The 24,412-nt window shown below is 43.4% G+C and overlaps 1 protein-coding gene across 11 annotated transcripts in view; it reads left to right on the top strand.

Moving 5' to 3' along the window:
• GATAD2B (GATA zinc finger domain containing 2B) overlaps nucleotides 1-24,412 on the top strand; it is a 118,209-nt gene that overhangs the window by 22,363 nt on the left and 71,434 nt on the right. For 2 of the 11 annotated variants that reach the window (XM_054671446.2, XM_054671449.2), the window contains exon 2: nucleotides 735-853. The exons of 6 other annotated variants lie outside the window; for them this stretch is intronic. In XM_054671446.2, the coding sequence (XP_054527421.1) occupies nucleotides 771-853 (83 nt within the window). In that variant the 5' untranslated portion in view covers nucleotides 735-770. Of the gene's footprint in view, nucleotides 1-734; nucleotides 854-2,167; nucleotides 2,295-7,700; nucleotides 7,835-24,412 lie in introns of all 11 variants that reach the window. 3 more of the 11 variants (XM_063813362.1, XM_009432378.5, XM_016927665.4) reach the window with 3 other exon arrangements.

Here is a 24,412-nt window from a genome sequence, read left to right on the forward strand (position 1 = left end):
CTGCCTTCCGGGTTCAAGGGATTCTTCTGCCTCAGCCTCCTGAGTAGCTTGGATTACAGGCACAGGCCACCACACCTGGCTAATTTTTGTATTTTTAGTAGAGATGGGGTTTTGCCAGGTTGGCCAGGCTGGTCTCGAACTCATGACCTCAAGTGATCCACCCACCTTGGCCTCCCAAAGTTCTGGGATTACAGGTGTAAACCACCACGCCTGGCCAGTTTTTATAATTTTTAAATGATTGAAAAAAAATCAAGAGATTATTTTGTGACGTGAAAATTACATGAAATTCAGATTTCAGTGTTTATAAGTAAAGTTTTATTGGAAATAACTATGCTCATTTTTTTTCCATATTGTCTTTGGTTGTTTTCATGCTGCTACAGTGTCAGAGTTACTAGTCACAACAAAGATGTTAAGGCCTCCAAAACCTAACATATTTACTATCTGGCTAAAGAAAAGGCTTGCTGGGCCTGGCTTGATGGCACACGCCTGTAGTTGCAACTACTTGGGAGAGGCTAAGGTGGAAGGGTTGATTGAACCCAAGAGGTTGAGGCTGCAGTGAGCTGTGATCTCACCACTGTACTCTAGCCTGGGTGACAGAGCAAGACCCTGTCTCAAAAAAATAAAGAAAAAGAAAATAAGCTTGCCAGTCTGTGATGTAGGTGAATTCTGGTCCCAGATTAATGGTCATATTACTGGATACTCAAGCTATTCTTTTCTTTTCTTTTTTTTTTGAGACGGAGTCTCTATTGCCCAGGCTGGAGTGCAATGGCATGATGTCGGCTCACTGTAACCTCCGCCTCCCTGGTTCAAGTGATTCTCCTGCCTCAAGCCTCCTGAGTAGCTGGGATTACAGGTGCGTGCCACCACGTCCGGCTAATTTTTGTATTTTTTTAAGTAGAGATGGGGTTTCACCATATTGGCCAGATTTGTCTCGAATTCCTGACCTCGTGATCCGCCTGCCTCGGCCTCCCAAAGTGCTGGGATTACAGGCATGAGCCACTCACTGCGCCCAGTAAAAAAAAAGAAATTTTTAATAGAATATATATATGACATTTGCAGCTCATTGTTTTAGTGACTGTATAATATTTCATTGTATGGATATACCTTAATTTACCTAATCTGTCCACTTCTGAGGAACAGTTAGGGTGTTTGCAATTTGTGTATACGTGTGCTATGATAACCAGCCTTCCAGTGAAACATCTTACATAGATCTTTACACATTTAAGTATATTTGTAGGTAAAAGTTCTAGAAGTGTAATTAATGAACCAAATGGTATGCCCCTTTACAATTTTGTTAGACTTTAAGTTATTCTCCAAAAATTTGTACCAGTTTACAACCGCACCAACAGGCTATAAGAGTTTCTGAAACAACTCAATTGAAATCTAAACTTGAGAGAAGTAGTGTGGCTGGCCAGCAATGAGAACTGTCTGTCTTCAAGTGCCTTTGGGAACACTTATATACCTTATTAGCATTTCCTTTCAAAAAAACAGTTGTCTTTGGATTTTGATTGTCAGGCATGTGACTACAGCCCAATTATTGGAAAGAGAAGAAGGAGGCTTTTTTTTTTTTTTTTTCTTTTTGAGATGGAGTTTCGTCGTTGTTACTCAGGCTGGAGTGCAATGGCGCGATCTTGGGCTCACTGCAACCTCCACATCCTGGGTTCAAGCAATTTTCCTGCCTCAGCCTCCCAAGTTGCTGGGATTACAGGCATGTGCAACCACGCGTGGCTATTTTGTATTTTTAGTAGAAATGGGGTTTCACTATGTTGGCCACGCTGGTCTCGAGCTCCTGACCTCAGGTGATCCGCCCACCTTGGCCTCCCAAAGTGCTGGGATTACAGGTGTGAACCAGTGTGCCTGGCAAAGGAGGCTTTTTAAAATTTTTATTTTAAGAGACAAGATCTCGCCATGTTGCCCAGGCTGGAATGCAGTGGCTATTCACAGGCATGGTCACTGCAGCTTCGAACTTCTGGGTCAAGCAGTCCTCTAGCCTCAGTTCCCCAAGTAGCTGGAATTACAGGTGTGTGCACCATCGCACCCAGCTGGAGTATACATTTTAAGATAAAAATTGTCTTCTTTGAAATGTTCCTCAAATGTCTCAACTTTTAGTCTAAGTGTAAAAGTTTTGATAATCTGATTTCTTGTCCTCACAATCTTTTAAAATCAGGGGCAACTTCAGGAGTAAGGAGCATGTACGGTTCCTAGTTGAGCTTCTAATTGGCAGAGGCAGAGAGCCAAACACAGCTACATCAGCAGGGTCATACTGTTTTCAGGGAATGGAGATGTTAAGGCAGGTAAGGGCAAATTCCTAATAAAAGTTAGATTACTTTGCTGACTGATTTTCTTGCTCTAATAGGTCACTTGTCTTTCTCCTCATCTCATTTTTCTGCTTTTACAGTGAAGGTGATTATTTTATTCAATAGATTTAGGTTTTGTTCAGTGAATTTAGAACTTACTAGGAGGCTTTCACTTGCTCAGAATAGGGTCAGAGTAGGAAGGTTATCTTTGTTGGTGCCTCAGCCTCCTGAGTAGCTGGGACTACAGGCGTGCACCGGCACACCTGGCTAATTTTTTTTTTTGTATGTTTAGTAGAGATGGGGTTTCACTGTATTGGCCAGGCTGGTCTCCAACTTCTGGCCTCAAGCAATCTTCCCACCTTGGCCTCCCGAAGTGCTGGGATTACAGGCGTGAGCCACTGTGCCCAGCCAAGATTGGAATCTTTTAAATACCTGCCAGAGCTATATGATTTGGGATTGGTATTTTTGTAGTTTATTATAATTTCTTTTTTCTTTTCTTTTCTTTTTGTTTTTGTTTTTCTTTTTCTTTTTTTTTTTTTTTTGAGACAGGCTGTTACTCTGTTACCCAGGCCGAAATGCAGTGGTGCAGTCATAGCTCACTACAGGCTTGAACTTTGGGTTCTAGCAATCCTCTCTCTCCTTAGCCTCTCTAGTAGCTGGGACTACAGGCATGTGCTGCTATACCTGCCTAATTTTTTTGTACTTTTTGTAGAGATGGGGTTTTACCGTGTTGCATAGGCTGATCTCAGACTCCTGGACTCAAGCGATTGGCCTGCCTCAGCCTCCCAGAGTGCTAGAATTATAGGCTTTAGCCACCGTGCCTGGCCTGGGGTTTTGTTTTTTTTTTTTTTCTGTTTGTTTTTTGAGACAGGGTCTCATTATGTTGCTTGAGCCAGTCTAGAACTCCTAGCTTCAAGCCATCCGTTCGTCGAGGTCTTCCAAAGCATCGGGATTACAGGTGTGAGCCACCGTGCCAGGCCCAGGGAACGAAATATTTGAATATAGAAACATATATAGTTACTGAGGAAGTGCATCGTTTTCAGCAGTTCTTTAAAAAAAATTTTTTTAATATATTGGCCAACTGTCTAGCTTTGAGACCTTAACCTATATAGCAGGAGTGGTGATCTGAATTCATTACAATATAGTTGATATTTTTAGAAGACATAAATTCTGGGTCCCTATAGAAGAAATTTTTCTTAAGCAGAAACTTACACTTTAGAGCAATATAATGTAGTTTTGACTTTTTGTAGAAAATATGTACTTAGTCTCTCATCAGTTATTTTCCTGAGAAGCACTCATCTTTCTCTTGCACCCACATTGGGTAGTCTGAGATACTTAGCACCAAAAGTCAAGTAATCCTATTTGAGGTAACTTTCTTTTGTTCACATATCCCAATCTTGCATAAGATCATTCTGTTCTCATCGTATTAGAAGAAACAGAAAAGCCAAAATCAGATGATTTGAGTACTTTTCATCTTTTCTTCTTATTTTTAAAAAACAGGTGTTTTGGCCAGGCGCAGTGGCTCACGCCTGTAATCCCAGCACTTTCGGAGGCCGAGGTGGGCGGATCACGAGGTCAGGAGATCGAGACCATCCTGGCTAACACAGTGAAACCCCGTCTCTACTAAAAATACAAAAAATTAGCTGGGTGAGGTGGCGGGCACCTGTAATCCCAGCTACTTGGGAGGCTGAGGCAGGAGAATGGCGTGAACCCCGGGGGGTGGAGCCTGCATTGAGCCGAGATCGTGCCACTGCACTCCAGCCTGGGCGACAGCAACACTCCGTCTCAAAAAAAAAAAAAAAAAAAAAAAAAAAAGTGTTTTAAGAGCTATTTTAGTTCCCAAAGCCATAACCACAGTATTTTTTAATTAACTGGAAGTATTTGTTTAACCAATTTCTCTTTTTGAAAAGATCCTTCAAAAATGGGTCTTACTAATGTTGCCTTGGATATAAAAAGCAATGAGTATAAAATCTGTAGTTTGATGACATTTTTTCCCTTAAGAAATTTATGGATGTGTTAGCAGAATATAGCATGATCTCCTGAACTCTCTGTAGTTAATATTTCAGTCAGTATTAGGAGTTGCTTCATTGACCTTGAAAATTTTCTTGTTCATGGTTGGGCACAGTGACTCATGCCTGTAATCCCAGCACTTTGGGAGGCCGAGGCAGGCGGATCACCTGAGGTTGGGAATTCGAGTCCAGCCTGACCAACATGGAGAAACCCCATGTCTACTAAAAATACAAAATTAGCTGGGTGTGGTGGTGCATGCTTGTAATCCCAGCTACTCAGGAGGCTGAGGCAGGAGAATTGCTTGAACCCGGGAGGTGGAGGTTGTGGTGAGCAGAGATCATGCCATTGCACTCCAGCCTGGGCAACAAGAGCGAAACTCCATTTCCAAAAAAAAAAAAAAAGAAAATTTTACTGTTCACTCTTACAGGCCCTCAAGCCATTCTGTTTTTATGGTCCCTCCTACTTTCCCTTTTGTTTCAGATTATCCCCTTTATCTGACCTATTTGTTGGAGTGGAGAATCCAGTTCTTCTTTGAGTGGTGCTTTTGATTCAGGATAGACAACTATCTTAATATTAGGAGCCAGGATCTGTTTTATGCCTCATCTCATGCAGCTTTCTTTAATGCTATTTAGAGACTTCCTTGTTGGATGGATTTTTTTTAAAATATATTTTTAAGAGACAGAATCTCATTCTGTTGCCCAGGCTGGAGTGCAGTGGCTGTATCATAGCTTACTACAGCCTAGAACTACTGGGCTCAAGTGATCCTCCCACTTCCTCCTGAGGAGCTGGGACTACAGGCGCATGCCACAGCACCTAGCTAATTCTTTTTTTTTTTTTTTTTTTTTAAAGACAGAGTCTTGCTATGTTGCCCAGGCTGGTCTTGAACTCCTGGGTTCAGGTGATCCTCCCACCTCAGCCTCCCAAAGTGCTGGGATTATAGGCATGAGCCACTACACCCAGCCCAGATGGATTTTTGAAAAGCCTTTCTTATTTCCAAAGTCAGAGGTATAAAAGTCTCAATGAACAGCGTACTCAGCCCTAACCTTAGCTGTGAGCATCAGACTTAGACATCTTTGTAGATAAAGAGAAACAGGTAACTGAAGCTATATGGATAGAGGAAGGACCCAAATACTGCATATCTTAGATTCAAGAGTACATCATTATATTGTCAATAAATTTTTAGTAACATGTCTCCTTTGCCCCTCAGATGTCTCCGTTCTTTTTATTTTTTCTTCTTTTTTTTTTATTTTTATTTTTGTGGGAGACGGGGTCTCACTCTGTTGCCCAGGCTAGAGTGCAGTGGCACGATCGTGGCTCACTGCAGCCCCAATCTCTTGGGCTTAAGTGATCCTCCCATATCAGCCTCCCAAGTAACTGGGACTATATGCATGTGCCACCACGACTGGTTGGTTCTGTACCTCTTGTACCTGACTGTCATCAGCATTAAGCCAAGGAAATACTGCCAATCTCTTGTTTATCAGTTTCTGTAAACTTTTTTTTTTTTTTTTTTGAGACAGAGTCTCGCTCTGTCACCCAGGCTGCAGTGCAGTGGCGCGATCTTGGCTCACTGCACCCTCTGCCTCTCGGGTTCACCTGATTCTCTCATGCTTCAGCCTCCCAAGTAGCTGGGACTACAGGCACATTCCACCACGCCCAGCTAACTTTTTGTTTGTTTGTTTGTTTTTGAGACGGAGCTTCGCTCTTGTTGCCCAGGCTGGAGTGCAATGATGCGATCTTGGTTCACCGCAACATCTGCCTCCTGGGTTCAAGGGATTCTCCTGCCTCAGCCTCCCAAGTAGCTGGGATTACAGGCATGTGCCACCACGCCTGACTAATTTTGTATTTTTAGTAGAGATGGGGTTTCTCCATGTTGGTCAGGCTGGTCTTGAGCTCCTGACCTCAGGTGATCCACCTGCCTTGGCCCCCCAAAGTGCTGGGATTACAGATGTGAGCCACCTCGCCCAGCCTTTGTTTGTTTTTTTGAGATGTAGTCTCGACCTGTCACCCAGGCTGGAGTGCAGTGGAGCAATCTCGACTTACTGCGACCTCTGCCTCTCGGGTTCAAGCGATTCTCCTGCCTCAGCCTGCCAAGTAGCTGGGACTGCAGGCGCGTGCCACCATGCCTGGCTAATTTTTTGTATTTTTAGTAGAGACGGGGTTTCCCCGTGTTAGCCAGGATGGTCTCAATCTTCTGACCTTGTGATCTGCCTGTCTCGGCCTCCCAAAGTGCTAGGATTATAGGCGTGAACCACTGTACCTGGCCCGTAAACTTTTTTTTTTAACTGAGGTATAATGTACATACAGAAAAGTAGTTTAATTATAAGGTGACCACCCAGATAGAGATATAGAAGACCCAGAAGTCTTTTTTTGTTTTTTGAGACAGAATCTTGCTCTGTCGCCCATGCTGGAGTGCGGCGGCACGAATTCAGCTCACTGCAACCTCTGCCTTCTGGGTTGAAGCGATTTTCTTGCCTCAGCCTCCTGAGTAGCTGGAACTGCAGGCGTGTGCCACCACACCTGGCTAATTTTTGTATTTTTAGTAGAGACGAGGTTTCACCATGTTGGCCAGGCTGGTTTTGAACTCCTGACCTCAAGTGATCTGCCCGCCTCAACCTCCCAAAGTGCTGGGATTACAAGCGTAAGCCACATGCCCAGTCCCAGAAGTCTGTTTTATGTTCTCTCCTAGTCATTACCCTCCTCCACTCCAACAGGTAGCCACTATTCTGACTTCCTCTGGTAGTATTTGTGTTCAACTACAAGCTTGAGACTTGGTAATAATTGCCACAAACCTCCTTGAAGATAAAGTCATGTTGGTGGTGTTTAATATAGTGGTTCCAGTTAGTATGGGGACATTTTTTGGGTTTTTTTTTTTTTTTTAGATGGAGTCTTGTTCTGTCGCCCAGGCCAAGTGCAGTGGTGCGATCTCGGCTCACTGCAGCCCACGCCTCCCAGGTTCAAGCGATTCTCCCGTCTCAGCCTCCTGAGTAGCTGGGATTACGGGCACCTGCCACCATGCCTGGGTAATTTTTATATTTTCAGTAGAGGTGGGGTTTCACCATGTTGACCAGGCTGTTCTCGAACTCCTGACCCTGTGATCCACCCACCTTGGCCTCCAAAGTGCTGGGATTACAGGCATGAGCCAGTGTGCCTGGCCAAGAATAAACTTTTCTAAAAGTTCAGATTTACTTAGGGGAAGGGGTAAACTTATTTTATTTTTTTTTTTGAGACAGAGTCTTGCTCTGTTGCCCAGGCTGGAGTGCAGTGTTGTGATCTCGGCTCACTGCAACCTCTGCCTCCTGCAGCTCAAGCAATCCTCCCACTTCAGCCTCTTGAGTAGCTGGGACTACAGGCATGTGCCACCCTGCCCAGCTAACTTTTTGTCTTTTTTTGTAGAGACTGGGTTTCGGCATGTCACCCAGGCTGGTGTGAAACTTCTGGGCTCAAGTGATCTGCCTGCCTCAGTCTCCCAAAGTGCTGGGATTACAGATGTGAGCCGGCCCGTGCCCAGCTGGGATAAACTTTTTAAGGTGAATATTTACTGCCCTGTAAAATGATAAACCTGCCTACTATACCAAATCCTCGTAACAACAGTCAGAATTTTGACAAATCTTTATGTCACTGAATTGAAGAAAAGTGTCACTGTTTTTCCTGTAGGTTCCATGTGCTCCTCAATGCTAATGGGCAAATCTCAGCTAATAGACTGCTAGAAGTTTCCTCTAGGTAAAATCCAGACCAGACAGGTTTTTCCTCTTGTACTGTGTTTAGGTACAGCTTCACAGAACTTGATCCACTCCTCTGCATGAATATTTTCTTCCCTCATTTCAATAAAGAAGATTTCTTGGCCGGGCGCAGTGGCTCACACCTATAATCCCAGCACTTTGGGAGGCCGAGGCGGGTGGATCACGAGGTCAGGAGTTCAAGATCAGCTTGGCCAACATTGTGAAACCCCGTCTCTACTAAAAATACAAAAATTAGCCAGGCGTGGTGGCACGTGCCTGTAGTCCCAGCTACTTGGGAGGCGGAGGTAGGATAATTGCCCGAACCCGGGAGGCAGAGGTTGCAATAAGTCAAGATGGCACAACTGCACTCCAGCCTGGGTGACACAGGGAGACTGTCTCAAAAAAAAAAAAAAAAAGGTTTCTTACAAGTCTACTGGATACTGTCTAATGTTGGGCCCATTTTGATGACAAAATTATTTTATAATATTGTTGGACAGAAGCGATGAATGTCCAGAATTTCACATTGGCATATCTTATCCATCAATTCTGATTTTAAACTCCTTGACCATTTACTAGTCAGTTGTTATGAGCAGCTATGTATTCATGTATCCCTCTACAGTCTAGAGAGTTCTAGGTGAGTGATGATGCTTTGACCCTGAAAGACCCCTTTACTTATCAGTTTATTTATTTTTCCCTTGGATTCAATAGGAGGGAATACTTATTTAGTATGTTTAATATTTGGTCAGCTAGATCTTTTTTCCTAGATATCTGATCTTTAGCCTTTAGTGTGTCTTACCTTAACTAGTGGTAGTGTTCTATATACTATAATAGTCTTGTTACCTGTTTTACTTTTGAGTTTTGTGAGTGACTTATGCTGCTTCTAGCTAGGCCTGGGGATTCTGTCCCTAATTGTCTTGTCTTTTCTTTTTTTTTTTTTTTTTTGAGACGGAGTCTCACTCTGTTGCCAGGCTAGAGTGCAGTGACATGATCTCGGCTCACTGCAACCTCCGCCTCCTGGGTTTAAGCAATTCTCCTGCCTCAGCCTCCCGAGTAGCTGGGACTACAGGCGTCTGCCACCGCCATGCCTGGCTAATTTTTGTGTTTTTAGTAGATACGGGGTTTCACCATGTTGGCCAGGATGGTCTCGATTTCTTGACCTCATGATCCGCCCGCCTCAGCCTCCCAAAGTGCTAGGATTACAGGCATGAGCCACTGCACCCGGCCATAAACTCTGTCCCTAATTTTCATTGTGCTTATGTCTTTTAGTAATTATGTTAAATCTAGCCATTCCTTTTATTTTTAAATTTTAGTCAGTTTTTGGATAGGTGATATATGCACATGGTACAGAATTTACAATTGGAAAAAGTTTACAGTAAAAAAGGACATCTCTTTCTTTGGAGACAGAACTTAATCTACTTCTTTTCCCTCCCCTCCCCCCCCATACTTCCCTCCTCTTACCCTTCCCCTCTCCTTTTTCCTTCCCTTTGCCTCTCCCCCCACCTCTTTTTTTTTTTTTTTTTTTTTTTTTTAATGAGACAGAGTTTCACTTTTGTTGCCCAGGCTGGAGTGCAGTGGCACGATCTCAGCTCACTACAAACTCTGCCTCCTGGGCTCAAGCAGTTCTCCTGCCTCAACCTCCCAAGTAGCTGGGATTACAGGCGCCCGCCACCACACCTAGCTAATTTTTTATATTTTGAGTAGGGATGGGGTTTCACCATGCTGGCCAGGCTGGTCTTGAACTGCTGACCTCAGGTGACCCACCCACCTTGGCCTCCCAAAATGCTGGGATTACTGGCATGAACCACCACTCCCGGCTGCCTTCCCTTTTTTCTTCCGTTTCCTTTTTTTTTTCACCTCTTTCTTTCCTTTCCCTTCCCTTTTTCCTTTCCTTTCTTTTCCTTTTTTATTTGTGTGTTTCTTTGAGGCGGAATCTCACTGTCGCCCAGGCTGGAGTGCAATGGTGCAATCTCAGCTCACTGCAAACTCCGCCTCCCAGGTTCAAGCAGTTCTCCTTCCTCAGCCTCCTGAGTAGTTGGGATTACAGGTGCCCACCACCACACCTGGCTAATTTTTGTATTTTTAGTAGAGACGGGGTTTTGCCATGTTGGTCAGGCTGGTCTTGAACTCCTGACCTCAGGTGATCCTCCCACCTCGGCCTCCCAAAGTGCTGGGATTATAGGTGTGAGCCACCGCACCTGTCGGCACATTTTATTAAAGAAAAATTTTGCATGGTTTACTTTTTGCCAGTCTGTTCTGGCATGCGTTTAATGATACCAGAATCACCTGGCTTAACGATAGCCAGTGTACAAACTCTGTAGTATTTTCTGCATGCCTTACAGTTATTGTCACTGTAATGATGGATGCCAGTTTTGGCCAACATGGTGTTTAGTACTCTATTTTGGATTTCCTTAAAGATGGGCAGTTGGTGAGGATGACCAATTTCACTTTAAATAAGTTGGAGCCTAGAGTTGATCAACTCCAGCCGCTTTTTCATCCTCTGCGGCCACCAGCTTTCTGTCTTAGGTTCAGGATGGCCCCCAACCAAGAGCAGCTGCCAGGCTGGCTGGGAAGCAAGAAAGCCTGTTTCTTGTTCTGTCGTTTTTTTTTTTTTTTTTTGAGACGGAGTCTTGTTCTTTCGCCTAGGCTGGAGTGCAGTGGTGTGATCTTGGCTCACTGCAACCTCTGCCTCCTGGGTTTATGCGATTCTTCTGCCTCAGCCTCCTGAGTAGCTGGGACTACAGGTGCGTGCCACCACGCCCGGCTAATTTTTTGTATTTTTAGGAGAGACAGGGTCTCACTGTGTTAGCCAGGATGGTCTTGATCTCTTGACTTTGTGATCACTCGCCTCGGCCTCCCATAGTGTTGGGATTACAGGCGTGAGCCACCACACCAGGCCTCTTATCTTTCTTTTTTTTCTTTTTTTTTTTTTTTGAAACAGAGTTTCGCTCTTGTTGCCCAGGCTGGAGTGCAATGGCGTGATCTTGGCTCACTGCAACCTCTGCCTCCCGGGTTTAAGTGATTCTTCTGCCTCAGCCTCCCGAGTGGCTGGGATTGCAGGCATGCCCCCATGCCTGGCTAATTTTTTGTATCTTTAGTAAAGACAAGTTTCTCCATGTTAGTCAGGCTGATCTCCAACTCCCGACCTCAGGTGATCTGCCCACCTTGGCCTCCCAAAGTGCTGAGATTACAGGCGTGAGCCACCGCGCCCCACTGGCCTCTTATCTTTCTATTGATAATGTAGATGTTTGTAAATTTCCTGTGACTTTTTTTATTTTGTATTCTGAAGAACTTACATACCCAAATAGAGTACAAAGTAATTAACTTTCATGTGCCCACCACAAGCTTCAAAAATTACTAACATTTTGCTATTCTTTACAGTTAATTTTAATGTTGAAAATAGAGAACATATGAAAATAAGTAACATGTGAGTGTATTTTAAATTTGACGTTCACGCATCTACAACTTTCCTCTTGCCAGCTGTTTCCTTTTCTGTTGTCTCCATCTTTCTCATTAGTGTAATTATGAGGGGGGTTAATTGTGTGATTGTCTTGAAATTCCGATAATTGGATGGCTCACAAGTCTACCAAGTTTGAGTGAAGTAAATTCTGAACTTGCCTGCCCAGAGTGATTTATAAATATACATGGTACATTCTTTGTTTTTTTTGTGTTTTTTTTTTTTTTTGGAGACGGGGTTTCGCTCTTGTTGCCCAGGCTAGAGTGCAATGGCACGATCTTGGTTCACCAGAACGTCCGCCTCCTGGGTTCAAGCAATTCTCCTGCCTCAGCCCGCCGAGTAGCTGGGATTACAGGGATGTGCCACCACGCCCTGCTAATTTTGTATTTTTAGTAGAGATAGGTTTTCTCCATGTTGGTCAGGCTTGTCTCGAACTCCCGACCTCAGGTGAGCCACCACACCCGGCCTGATACATTCTATTTTTATTCAATAATTAGATCTAGTTCTAGTATAGCCTGTTGAACATAGCAATTCAGTGAGGTGATTATTAAAGTGGAGGGCAAATTAAAAGATTTATGGAAGTCACTGACTGTATGGCTGTGATAACTTACATTTTAGTCTTAGGTTTTCTATTATTACTCCTCATGGTTTGGGGCTCTTAAGTCAGAGATTGAGTAGAACGTCACTATATAGAGGGTAGCTATATATTTTTTTCTTTTTTGCATTGTTTATGATTTCAGAGGATAAAGATAAGAGCAACCTTCACAACAGAAGTGAAAGATGAGAAGCTTAATGTAGAGTAAAATGTCTGAAGCTCTAAGTGAAACTGTTGATAAGCTGGGATTTCTACTCTTGGAACGCTAGAGAGGAAGAGACACTTAGATACTTAGTAACAGCAAAAAGCCAGGCCAAAAAGTAGAACTCAAGTGCTTGGAAACTCTGGCAAAAGAGATAAACGTGACTACTAAAACTACTTTCTCTTTCGTCTGTGGCACTTAGTTGATAACAGTTGTTAGCACATTTAGATGTTCAAGTTTAATTTTTATTGTCAGAAAAGTATGAACATTTGTGACTTGCCTAAAAAGAACTTGGTCCCCCTGCAAAGATAGAGGGAAGGTACAGATCGGAGTGAATGAAAATAATCAGCAATCAAGTATTAAGAAATGAAGTATTTGCACACCTCATCACTGGGAATCAATAGCATGCTGCTGATACAGGATGAGAATAAGTTAGGGATTTAGGACTATTCTAGTTAGGTACTATCTTGTAGACACTACTAGAGATACTTTGTCTTTTGGAAGACAGAAATTATTCTGTAGGTATTAAATACTAATATAATGCTCCATATGATTTTCATGTTTTTTTTTCCCAAGGATAGGCAGTGGAATCCCCCAGTTGCCTTAGGAAAATGTATACCACCCTTACAGAAGAGATTGGCCTAGACACATCTTGTGCTGTATGATAAATGAAAAAGTTGATCTGTTTACTTTCTCTGTTCCTGTATGATGATTAAGTCATTGAGTAGTATATGGCAGTAATTTTTTTTTTTTTTGAGACAGAGCCTCACTGTGTTGCCCAGGCTGGAGTGCAGTGGCGTGATCTCAGCTCACTGCAACCTCCGCCTCCCAGGTTCAAGTGATTCTCCTGCCTTAACCTCCTGAATAGCTGGGATTACAGGTGCCTGCCACCATGCCCGGCTAATTTTTATATTTTTAGTAGAGACAGGGTTTCACCATGTTGGCCACGGTGGTTTCCAACTCCTGTCCTGTCCTGAAGTGATCCAGCCGCCTTGGCCTCCCAGAGTACTGGGATTACAGGCATGAACCACCACACCCAGCCTGCAGTAATTTTTTATGCTTATTTGCAATACTTGAGTCAGTAGAAGTCTTGAAGGCCTCCACAGTTATCTTACTTCCTGTAAACCCATAATGAGTTAACACATTAAGGAATATGCTTTGACTGTGTACAGTGGCACACACCTTAGTCCCAGCCACTGGGACAACACAGCGAAACCTTGTCTCTTTAAAAAAAATAAAATAGGAGTACTACTTTGAGAACAGTACTCCCTAATTTAAATGCTGTCTCAGGACTCGAAGTCTTGTTCTCATTTCTTGTGTCTGTGTTAAGACCCAGTCCATATTCTGCATTATAAGGTAGTGTACCTAGTTTTTACTTTAGCCAAAATTTTGATAAATACATCTTCCCAAATAGTGGTAGACACTTACTTGTCAATCAATCAGTCATTGATTTGTAACTCCCAAGTGATTGAAAACTGACTTCCCTTGTTAGACTAAACTGCCTTTTTCCAGAGAACTCAGCAGTGCACATTAGCTTGGGTGTAATTCCCAATTTGTGTATCAGGGATTGGGAAAGCAAATGGTTTTCTTTGTATTAGTGCTTGATTGCCTGGTGTGCTATTTCTAAACATGTGGAGAGGAATCCTCATCTCCAAAGAACTGATGTTTTCTTTTGACTAGTTGAGCTATTTTCTGTTTAATGAAGAAAAAATGTAACTTTTTGACCATATGAATGGGGTTTGGCTGTTCTGTGATCTGATTTGTTGTTGTAATAGTAATTTTGAAGCATTGTGATCTGATTTCTCCAAATAGACTGGACCGACTCAAAGCAGACAGGACTATAAGAAGTAGGAGAGGACTAACAGCTAGATAAACAAATTTTGGCTTGTATTATTGGACACCAGTGAATAATTTTAAGTGTAAGTTAACCATTTAGCCATGTTTCAGCATAATGTTGGCTTTTTAAAAAAACAGCTATTTTTCGGCCAGGCGCAGTGGCTCATGCCTGTAATCCCAGCGCTTTGGGAGGCTGAGGTGGGCGGATCATGAGGTCAGAAGATTGAGACCATCCTCGCTAACACAGTGAAACCCCGTCTCTACTAAAAATACGAAAAAAAAAAAAAATTAGCCGGGCGTGCTGGCAGGCGCCTGTAGTCCCAGCTAGTCGAGAGGCTGAGGTCCCAGCTAGTCGGGAAGCTCAGACAGGAGAATGGCGTGAACCCGGGAGGCGGAGCTTGCACTAAGCTGAGATAGCGCCACTGCACTCCAGCCTGGGTGACAGAGCGAGACTCCGTCTCAAAAAAAAAAAAAAAAAAAAAAAAGGATAAAAAACTATTTTTCAGTGTTTGTAATGGTTCTAATACTGATCTGATTGCTGAGTCCAAGGATATACAGTCATGCCTCACGTAATGGTAGTCCCATAAGGTTGTAACATCATACTTTTGCCATACATTTTCTATGTTTAGATATGTTTAAACAAATACTTACCATTGTGTTATAATTGCCAGTATAGTAACAGACTATACTATATAGGTTTATAGCCTAGGAGCAATAGGCTATACCATCTGGGTTTGTTTAAATACACTTTACAATGTTCACACAACAGTGAAATCACCTAATCATGTATTTTTCAGAATGTATCCCTGTTGTTAAGCAACACATGACTGTATGTTAAAATAGGGACAAAGATTTAACAAGTTATTTATAAAATTTGTAAAGGGCAAAGATAACGACTGTTTTTGCCAGTTTATGATATTACTGAGTTTTTGTTAAGTGGTTCTATGAAGTTTATATTTCTTTTGTAGGAGTACCTTTAAGCATTCAGTTGCAATCAATTTGAACTCTGTTGCCTAAGCCTGGATATCACCTCTTTTCTTATGCTATTCTTTGTGATTTAATCCTCCCAGACAGCATTTATCAAATTCTTTTTGTATCTAGGTTGTACATCTTTAGATCTTTAGTCTTCCTTTTTTTTTTTTTTTTTTTTTTTTTTTTTTTTTTTGTAGACGGAGTCTTGCTCTGTCGCCCAGGCTGGAGAGCAGTGGCGCCGTCTTGGCTCACTGCAAGCTCCGCCTCCTGGGTTCACACCATTCTCCTGCCTCAGCCTCCCGAGTAGCTGGGACTACAGGTGCCTGCCACCACGCCCGGCTAATTTTTTTGTCTTTTTAGTAGAGATGGGGTTTCACCATGTTAGCCAGGATGGTCTCAATCTCCTCGTGATCCACCCACCTTGGCCTCCCAAAGTGTTGGGATTACAGGCATGAGCCACCGCGCCCAGCCCACACTCAGCTAGTTTTTGTATTTTTAGTAGAGACGGGGTTTCACCATGTTGGCCAGGCTGGTCTCGAACTCCTAACCTCAGATGATCCACCCACCTCTGCCTCCCAAAGTGCTAGGATTGCAAGTGTGAGCCACCATGCCCAGCCCCCTTTTTAAAATTTAAATATTTTTCCTTTACTTGTCACTGACTTGAAGCTCATGTCCTTAGCTTTTCAGAAGTAGTCCTGGGTGAAATCATCTATGAGTGGAGATCATACATGTCTGTCAGAGAGTTTATATGTTTTTACTTCCATCATATTTGGCTAATATTTTCTTTAATCCAGTGGGTAAAGTGGAGATTGGCAAGGCAAGCATGGTTACCCTGGAGAACTGGGCTTTTGAGTGCTGAGAAATGCTCAAGGCATCGTGGTATAGCGGAAAGCATATGGGCTTTGGAGCCAGCCTCTAATTGTGAGCTGTATGAGTGACTTCATTTAAGCTTTTTAAAATTTCACTGAATTAATTTCCATATCCAGAAGTTGGAGAACAGGGCTGGGCACATTGGCTCACACCTGTAATCTCAGCACTTTGGGAGGCCGAAGCGGGAGGATCTCTTCAGGCCAGTAGTTTGAGACCAGCCTGGCCAACATGGTGAAACCCTGTCTCTACTAAAAATACAAAAATTAGCTGGGTGTGGTGGCAGGCCCGTGTAATCCCAGCTGTTTGGGAGGCTGAGGCAGGAGAATTGCTTCAGCCCGGGAGGCAGAGGTTGCAGTGAGCTGAGATCGCACCATTGCACTCCAGCTGGGCAACGGAGCGAGACCGTCTCGAAAAAAAGAAATAAATAAAAAGAAAATGGAGAAAAGATCCTACCTTCCTGGCTTAGTGCATTAAATGCTCAGTGAATGTAGATCTTTTTCTTAACTTTAGATAATTTGGTATTCTTTAGGGTATCACAACTTGAGTGATATTTACCAAGAGGAAGTTTTTTTGTTTTTGTTTTTGAGATGAAGTCTCACTCTTGTCCCCCAGGCTGGAGTGCAGTGGCACGATCTCGGCTCACTGCAGCGTCATCCTCCCAGGTTCAAACGATTCTCCTGCCTCAGCCTCCCCAGTAGCTGGGATTACAGGCACCTGCCACCATGCCCGGCTAATTTTTTTTTTTGAGGTGGAGTCTCGCTCTGTCGCCCAGGCTGGAGTGCAGTGGAGCGATCTCGGCTCACTGCAAGCTCTGCCTCCCGGGTTCAGGCCATTCTCCCGCCTCAGCCTCCGGAGTAGCTGGGACTACAGGCACCCGCCATCACCACGCCCGGCTAACTTTTTTGTATTTTTAGTAGAGACGGGTTTCACCGTGTTAGCCAGAATGGTCTCGATCTCCTGACCTCGTGATCTGCCCGCCTCGGCCTCCCAAAGCGCTGGGATTATAGGCATGAACCACTGTGCCCGCAACGCCCGGCTAATTTTTGTATTTTTAGTAGAGATGGGGTTTCACCGTGTTGGCCAGGCTGGTGTCGAACTCCGGGCCTCAGGTGGTCTGCCCACCTCAGCCTCCCAAAGTGCTGGGATTATAGGCGTGAGCCACCATGCCTGGCAAAGAGGAAGTATTTTTAAATTTAGTTTTCACCTCACACAATTAAGTACTTCGGTTTTGGGTGAGTATGATTTAGCTGAAAAGAATAGGGTCTCTGCCTACTATATAGTTCTTAATTTTCCAAGGCTCTGAAGGTACCTCTGGACTACTAATCAATCCAACATATAGAGGGAGATATAGTAAATGTAGAGTACTGCCTCAGCCTCTACAATGTTGAAGATTTAACTCATGGCAATCAATGGTAATTGCTACAGACAGCTTAATTGTATCTAAGCTTTTTATATTAAAAACTGATAAAAAAGAAAAAAAAAAAGACCAGTGCAGTCAGATGTATTCAGCAGACTTACGTGGGAATTATCTTTGAATGGGTTGTTAAAAAATAGACAATCATACTTACCATCATCAACATGGAACTAGTGAGCTTCAGTTTAAAATTCATAATTGGTTTCCTGTGGAAATGTGATGAATGAGAAGAAATAATCTATTTTGCTTGCGACATTTATCATGTTTTCCTTTATGTTGTAAAATCATAGCAGTGTCTAGATCTGGATACCTCTGATGGTCTCCTATTAAGAGGACCTTATTGTGACTGAGATAGTACGGTATCAACCACTTGAAGCTCAGCTTGTGTTGTAGATAAAGGGTTTTCCTTTGTAGTTTGTAAATTGTTGAATTTCTTATGCCAGTGGCCAGTACTACTTAGTTTTGATTTAGCTCGCCGGTGTTAGTTTTCTGAAAATTGAAGTTAATATTATGTGGCTCAGGAAAACTTTTATTTAGAAATAATATTTTTGCGTAGGGTGAAGATTATTTTTCTCCATGTTTGCTGGAAACTTTAATATTTGAGAACAAGGGCTTTGTGAGAGACTCTGATGGAGGCAGTAATTATGATGTGAATTTCAGAGGTCCAAATGAGGCAAGCATTTGGAATGACATATTCATGGGAGATATCAGTTGAAAAGTAAGAAAATCCCTCCCCCCTTGTTATTCCTTGTTACAATTTATAACTAGTTGATCAGATAGAGAAAGATCCTAGAGCAAAGGTCCTCAGCCAATAGACCTCCAAGAAAACAATTACCATTGCCCTTCTTCCTCTTTGGTTTGCTTAGATTTCTTCCCCACTATTTTCTGACCCCATATCAGCACTTTGGGGAAGTGAAAAGTCCTTATAAAATGATTGGAACAAGTTGCTCTAAAACAGAAAAGGGAAAGTTAATCAGAGACCAGGCTTAGGTATGTCTAGCATCTGGATTTGTCTATAGAATGACATAGGGATGTGTGTGTGGTAAGTGGGATGTGGTAGGTGAGGAGGTGCTAGAATGCAAAGAGTAAAGTGTTCTAGCTATGACACAGGAAAGTGGAATAATATTGCAATCATACTATGGCTGGGCTTAAAGCATTAAAAATTTTTTAAATTGCAGTAAAATATACATAACAAAGGCCTAAGCTGTTTTTAAAGAATGCATGGGTACTGTCTTGACTACTTTGCTGTGAAACCTTGCTATGCTTTGTGTTAGGTGCGGATTCAGCTGCCCTGAACGGTGTCAATGGATCGGGTTAAATCAGATGTCCTATCTGTGGGACAGCTTCAGGAAAAAAGAAAAATTAGTGAATACACCTGCTGTCTTATTAGTACCTGTTCCCTAGCACTAGCAATAGGGATAAAGAAAAGAAGTTTGGTGGGCAGTATGTCTTCATTTTGTTGTAATTTGGGGTGTGCTTTGGTACTGATGCTGCGATTTCCTATCTTGGATGTTGGCTTTGGAAACTAAACAGTTAAAGCATCATGATTTGAGAGGAAACTAGCTCTCATTCATGAAGACAAAGTTTGGCACTAGGCCGCAATGATGGGGGGATAGTTAGGGTGGGGAGACTAACAGACTTTTTTGTACCACAAATGACTTTTAAAAATTAAGAGATAATTCCATGTCCTGAGGTTATAAACCGGCTACAACTGGTTTTTCTCTCCCTCCCTCCTGCCCCCGCTAGGCATCATGGGTAAAAGTAAGCATCCCCCTGTTTCTTTTGTTTAATATAACAGTACACCATGTGATTGGCAGGGCAGTGCCCGCTTGGAGACCGGGTTTGTGCAGGGCTCTCAAGGGGGCTGGCACGCATGGGGGCCACCTCTGTGCTACAGAAAGAGCTTCTCTTACGGTAGAAAAGAGACGATAGAAAAGAGAAAGAAAGGGGACCCTCCACACACACACGACCCTCCACACACACACACACACACACACACATACACGAAAAAAACCTAAACCCATCTCATTATTTTCCTCCTTTTTCTGTTCTCTTTCTCTATTTCTTATCTCTCTCACTTTTCTGGAAGCTAGAGGAAGGAACGGAAAAATGTATACCTCTAAGTAGTTTTAACTGTCTTGCCCTCCCCAATCCTTATTTTTCTTTGCTAAAAGCAGAAACTCGAAATCTCTTTGAGTTCTTTCTAGTAGTTTTTGGCTATGTGTAGAAGGTAATATGCTGAGGTTTCTAATGGGATTGAAGTAATAAACACTGTTGCTTTAAAAAAATTTGTTGCAGAATTATTGTTTCTCATACAAAGCTCCTTTCGGTTTGGATCTTCTTTCCCTCTGTTTCATCCATTTGCTATAATGGTAAGGGTCTCTGGCTTCTAGTTGTCTTCAAGCTGAAGCAATAAGGAGAGTGTTATATTAAGGTTTTCTCTTTCTCCTTCCTCCCCTTTTTAAAATTTCTTTTGTCTGTAGCAGTGATGGTTCTAGCCTCCCCCTTACCCTCTCTACCCCTCCCCTTTTCCATGTCAGCTCCAACCCTGCTCTGTGAATGGAGTCAACCAGCTGACTGAGTGTTGGCATCATGCCAGGGGCTGCAAAGCAATGAGAATGTGCGCGCGCTCGTGTGTGTAAGTGTATACAGAACACAAAGGGAAAGGCCTGCAGTCTAGGAAATCACAGGCCATTATATAAGGAAGTCTGCGTCATCTCTGCTTGCTTGGGCTGATGGACAAGGAGAGGGACGGGGGAGGCTTAGAGCAAGAAAAATACCCTTTTGACACATCCACACATACACTTTTTTCCTTGCTGTCTTAGAAAGAAAAAGGTATTTGTGTTGTGGCAAAACGAGAGAGCTTCTGTGTGCAAGTGTTATTGACCATGTTCCTAGTAGAAGTAGTAACTGTCCTGGATCTCCTTTTTTATTTTTTTATTTTTTTGAGACAGGGTCTCTGTCACACAAGCTGGAGTGCAGTGATGTGATCACGGCTCACTGCAACCTTGACCTCCTGGGTTCAAGCTATCCTCCCAACTCAGCCTCTTGAGTAGCTGGGACTGCAGGCGTGTACCACCACACCTGGCTAATTTTTGTATTTTTTATTGAAATTTGGTCTTCCTGTGTTGTCCAGGCTGGTGGGTCTCTTCTTTCTGTTCCCATTCAAAGGTGTATGTGCTTGAGAAAAGAATGATTAAAAGAGAAATGCCTCCTGGATTTTACAGCTGTAGTTTGTTAAGATACTTAGGGGTGAGGAGCAAGGAGGCAGGGGACAGGCCACATTGTATGGCTTTTTTGTTTTTTGTGTTTGTTTTTGTTTTTGACAGTCTCACTTGGTAGCCCAGGCTGGAGTGCAGTGGTGTGATCTTTGCTCATTGCAACCCCTGCCTCCCAGGTTCAAGTGATTTTTGTGCCTCTGCCTCCCGAGAAGCTGAGATTACAGGTGCCCACCACCACACCCGGCTAATTTTTGTAATTTTTTTTTAGTAGAGACAGGGTTTCACCATGTTGGTCAGGCTGGTCTCGATCTCCTGACCTCAAGTCATCCGCCTGCCTCGGCCTCCCACGGTGCTGGAATTACAGGCGTGAGCCACTGCGCTTGGCCGACTGTTTCTAATCATTCAGAATTGCCAAGGGTATAAGGGTGGGTGGGGGAGAGGGGTTGTTCTTAAGGAGAAGCAAAAAGCCAGATAATAGAGCAAGTAATATCTATTAACTACTCATTCGAGACTCCCCCTTCTTTTTTATTTCTTCTTTTCTGTTTAGTATGATATTATCAAAATGCAGTATTCTTTCCCTGCCATCTGCCAGAGTTAGAATTGTACAAAAGGACAGTCAAACAGCACATGGAAGGAAGGAAAAATTAGAGATTGTTCTAAGTGTCCATGCATTGCAAGTGTTACAATTTTGGGGTTCAGTTGTAGTGATTGTGTCTTTCATTGGCAATTAGGGGATCAGCATTCATTTAGAAATTATAATTCTGCTCAGTTTAGTATGATGTCTTTTTTTTTTTTTTTTTTTTTTTGGAGACAGTGTCTCGCTCTGTTGCCAGGCTGGAGTGCAGTGGCGCATTGTTGGCTCGCTGCAACCTCCGACTCCTGGGTTCAAGCGATTCTCCTGCCTCAGCCTCCTGAGTAGTTGGGACTACAGGCCTGCGCCACCATGCCCAGCTAATTTTTGTATTTTTAGTAGAGACGGGGTTTTTACCATGTTGGCCAGGATGGTCTCGATCTCTTGACCTCATAATCCGCCCGTCTTGACTTCCCATAGTTCTGGGATTACAGGCGTGAGCCACTGCACCCGGCCTGATGTCTTTTCTTAAATTCTCTTTATGTGCCTCCTAGGTGTGATATTTATGAAGCAGCTTTTGTGTTAGGTGAAAATGAGAAAGTATATTAAAGAATAAAGTATGGGGCCGAGAGCGGTGGCTCATGCCTGTAATCCCAGTACTTTGGGAGGCCGAGGTGGGTGGATCACATGAGGTCAGGAGTTTGAGATCAGCCTGGCCAACAAGGTGAAACCCCATCTCTACTAAAAATAAAAAAAATTGGCCAGGTGTGGTGGCTCATGCCTGTAATCCCAGCACTTTGGGAGGCTGAGGCGGGCGGATCACGAGGTCAGGAGATAAGAGACGATCCTGGCTAAGACAGTGAAACCCTGTCTTTACTGAAAATACAAAAAATTAGCCGGGCGTGGTGGCTTGCGCCTGTAGTCCCAGCTACTCGGGAGGCTGAGGCAGGAGAATCGCTTGAACTCGGGAGGCGGAGGTTGCAGTGAGCCAAGATCGCACCACTGCACTTTCAGCCTGGGCGACAGAGCAAGACTGTCTCAAGAAAAAAAAAAATTAGCCAGGCATGGTGGTGGGCACCTGTAATCCCAACTACTCGGGAGCCTGAGGCAGAAGAATTTCTTGAACCTGGGAGGTGGAGGTTGCAGTGAGCCTAGATTGCACCACTGCACTCCAGCCTGGGCGACACAGCAATACTCTGTCTCAAAAAAAAAAAAAAAAAAAAAAAAAGGAATAAAGTATGGGTCACACTGTTACAGTTGGTTTTATGTGAGTTTATTTTTGCTTCTGACCATTCAGAATAACAGCACTGATGGGGAGAGTTGGGAATGAGAGGGAACTTTCAAACTCGTTAATCCTGTAGTAAGAGTTTTTATCAGGTTGCAGTCTAGAGGAAATTCCTTAATTTGATTGGGAACTTGTATATTTTTGTTAAAGCCTGTAAATTTCTCTTCTTGCCACATCTTTACAAGCAATAGTCTTTGAATGTCTGTATTTTTTGGTGTTAATATCTGTGCTTTTTTTCCTTTTGTTAGGAAGTGAATATGAGGTTATTACTTTCTTTAAGGATTGTAGGATGAGCTGGTCACAGTGGCTCACAGCCGTAATCCCAGCACCTTGGGAGACCATCGCAGAATTGCTTGAGCTCAGGAGTTTGAGACCAGCCTGGGCAACATAGGGAGATTCCATCTTTACAAAAAATTAGTCGTGGCATGTGCCTGTGGTCCTAGCTACTCGGGAGGCTGGGGTGGGAGGCTGCAGTGAGCCATGATTGCACCACTGCACTCTAGCCTGGAAAACAAAGTGAGACCCTGTCTCAAAAAAAAAAAAAGAAAAAAAAAAAAAGATTGCAGGATGGGACCTACCACAATGGTTGTTCTGCTTATTCCCCAGGCTGCCTGTAATTATTTCCCCACCCCAAGGAGCTGGAGCCTACTTTTCTAAGTCCCTTTATAAGTAAACTAAGGAGTATTATTTCCTAGTCTGTTGAGTACTGAAAGACAAAATAGCAACAGACCAAACTTGCTACAACCTAGAGGCTAGGTAAAGATTCATTCATTGTTGTTGTGGGATTACCTAGTTCTTAGAAGTAATAATTACCCTTTTTTTTTTTTTTTAAGTTTTTTTGAGATGGAGTCTCACTCTGTTGCCCAGGCTGGAGTGCAGTGGCATGATCTCAGCTCACTGCAGCCTCTGCCTCCTGGATTCAAGTGATCCTCCCACCTCAGCCTCCCAGGTAGCTGGGATTATAAGCATGTGCCACCACACCCGGCTAATTTTCGTATTTTTAGTAGAGACGAGGTTTTACCATGTTGGTCAGGCTGGTCTGGAACTCTTGAGCTCAAGCAGTTGCCCCACCTCAGCCTCCCAAAGTGCTGGGATTACAGGCATGAGCCACCATGCCCAGCTATATCCTTTATTTTTACCTTTTCTCTTGATGTTAGGAGCCAGATTAGTGAGGATAATCTTAGTGATTGTGTAGTCATAATCAGCAAGGCATAAACCAGTACCTTCTCTTAATGGATAGATGAGAATTTTTTTTTTTTTTCTCTTAACTCTCATAGGCCTTAATTGCTGTTTTGGAGTGGCTGAAGAGTAGTTTTGAAGTGTATGTGAAATCTGCCCTTTGGCCACGTCTGTCCCTTTAATTCTATTTATTTATTAGAGACAGGGTCTCACTTTGTTGCCCAGGCTGGAGTGCAGTAGTGTGATCATAGCACACTGCAGCCTTGAACTCCTGGGCTCAAGTGATCCTCTTGCCCCAGCCTCCCAAGTAGCTAGGACTGACTATAGGCATGTCACCATGCCTGGCTAATTTCATTATTATTATTTTTGGTAGAGACAGAGGCTCACTGTTTTGCCCAGGCTGGTCTCAAACTCCTGGCCTTAAGCAGTCCTTCTACCTTAGCCCCCCGAAGTGCTGGGATTATAGGCATGGGCCAATGCAAAGGACCTTTCACTCTAATACTGCCTGTTCTTTTTTTCTTTTTTGAGGCGGAGTCTCGCCTTTCACCCAGGCTGGAGTGAAGTGGCACGATCTTGGCTCACTGTAACCTCCACCCGCCGCCCTCCCCTCACCAGGTTCGAGTGATTCTCCTGCCTCAGCCTCCCGAGTAGCTGAAATTACAGGCGCCTGCCACCATGCCCAGCTAATTTTTGTATTTTTAGTAGAGACGGGGTTTTACCATGTTGGCCAGGCTAGTCTCGAACTCCTGACCTCAGGTGATCTGCCCGCCTTGGCCTCCCAAAGTAT

This window comes from Pan troglodytes, chromosome 1 (assembly GCF_028858775.2).
Source record: "Pan troglodytes isolate AG18354 chromosome 1, NHGRI_mPanTro3-v2.0_pri, whole genome shotgun sequence".
NCBI classification, from domain to species: domain Eukaryota; kingdom Metazoa; phylum Chordata; class Mammalia; order Primates; family Hominidae; genus Pan; species Pan troglodytes.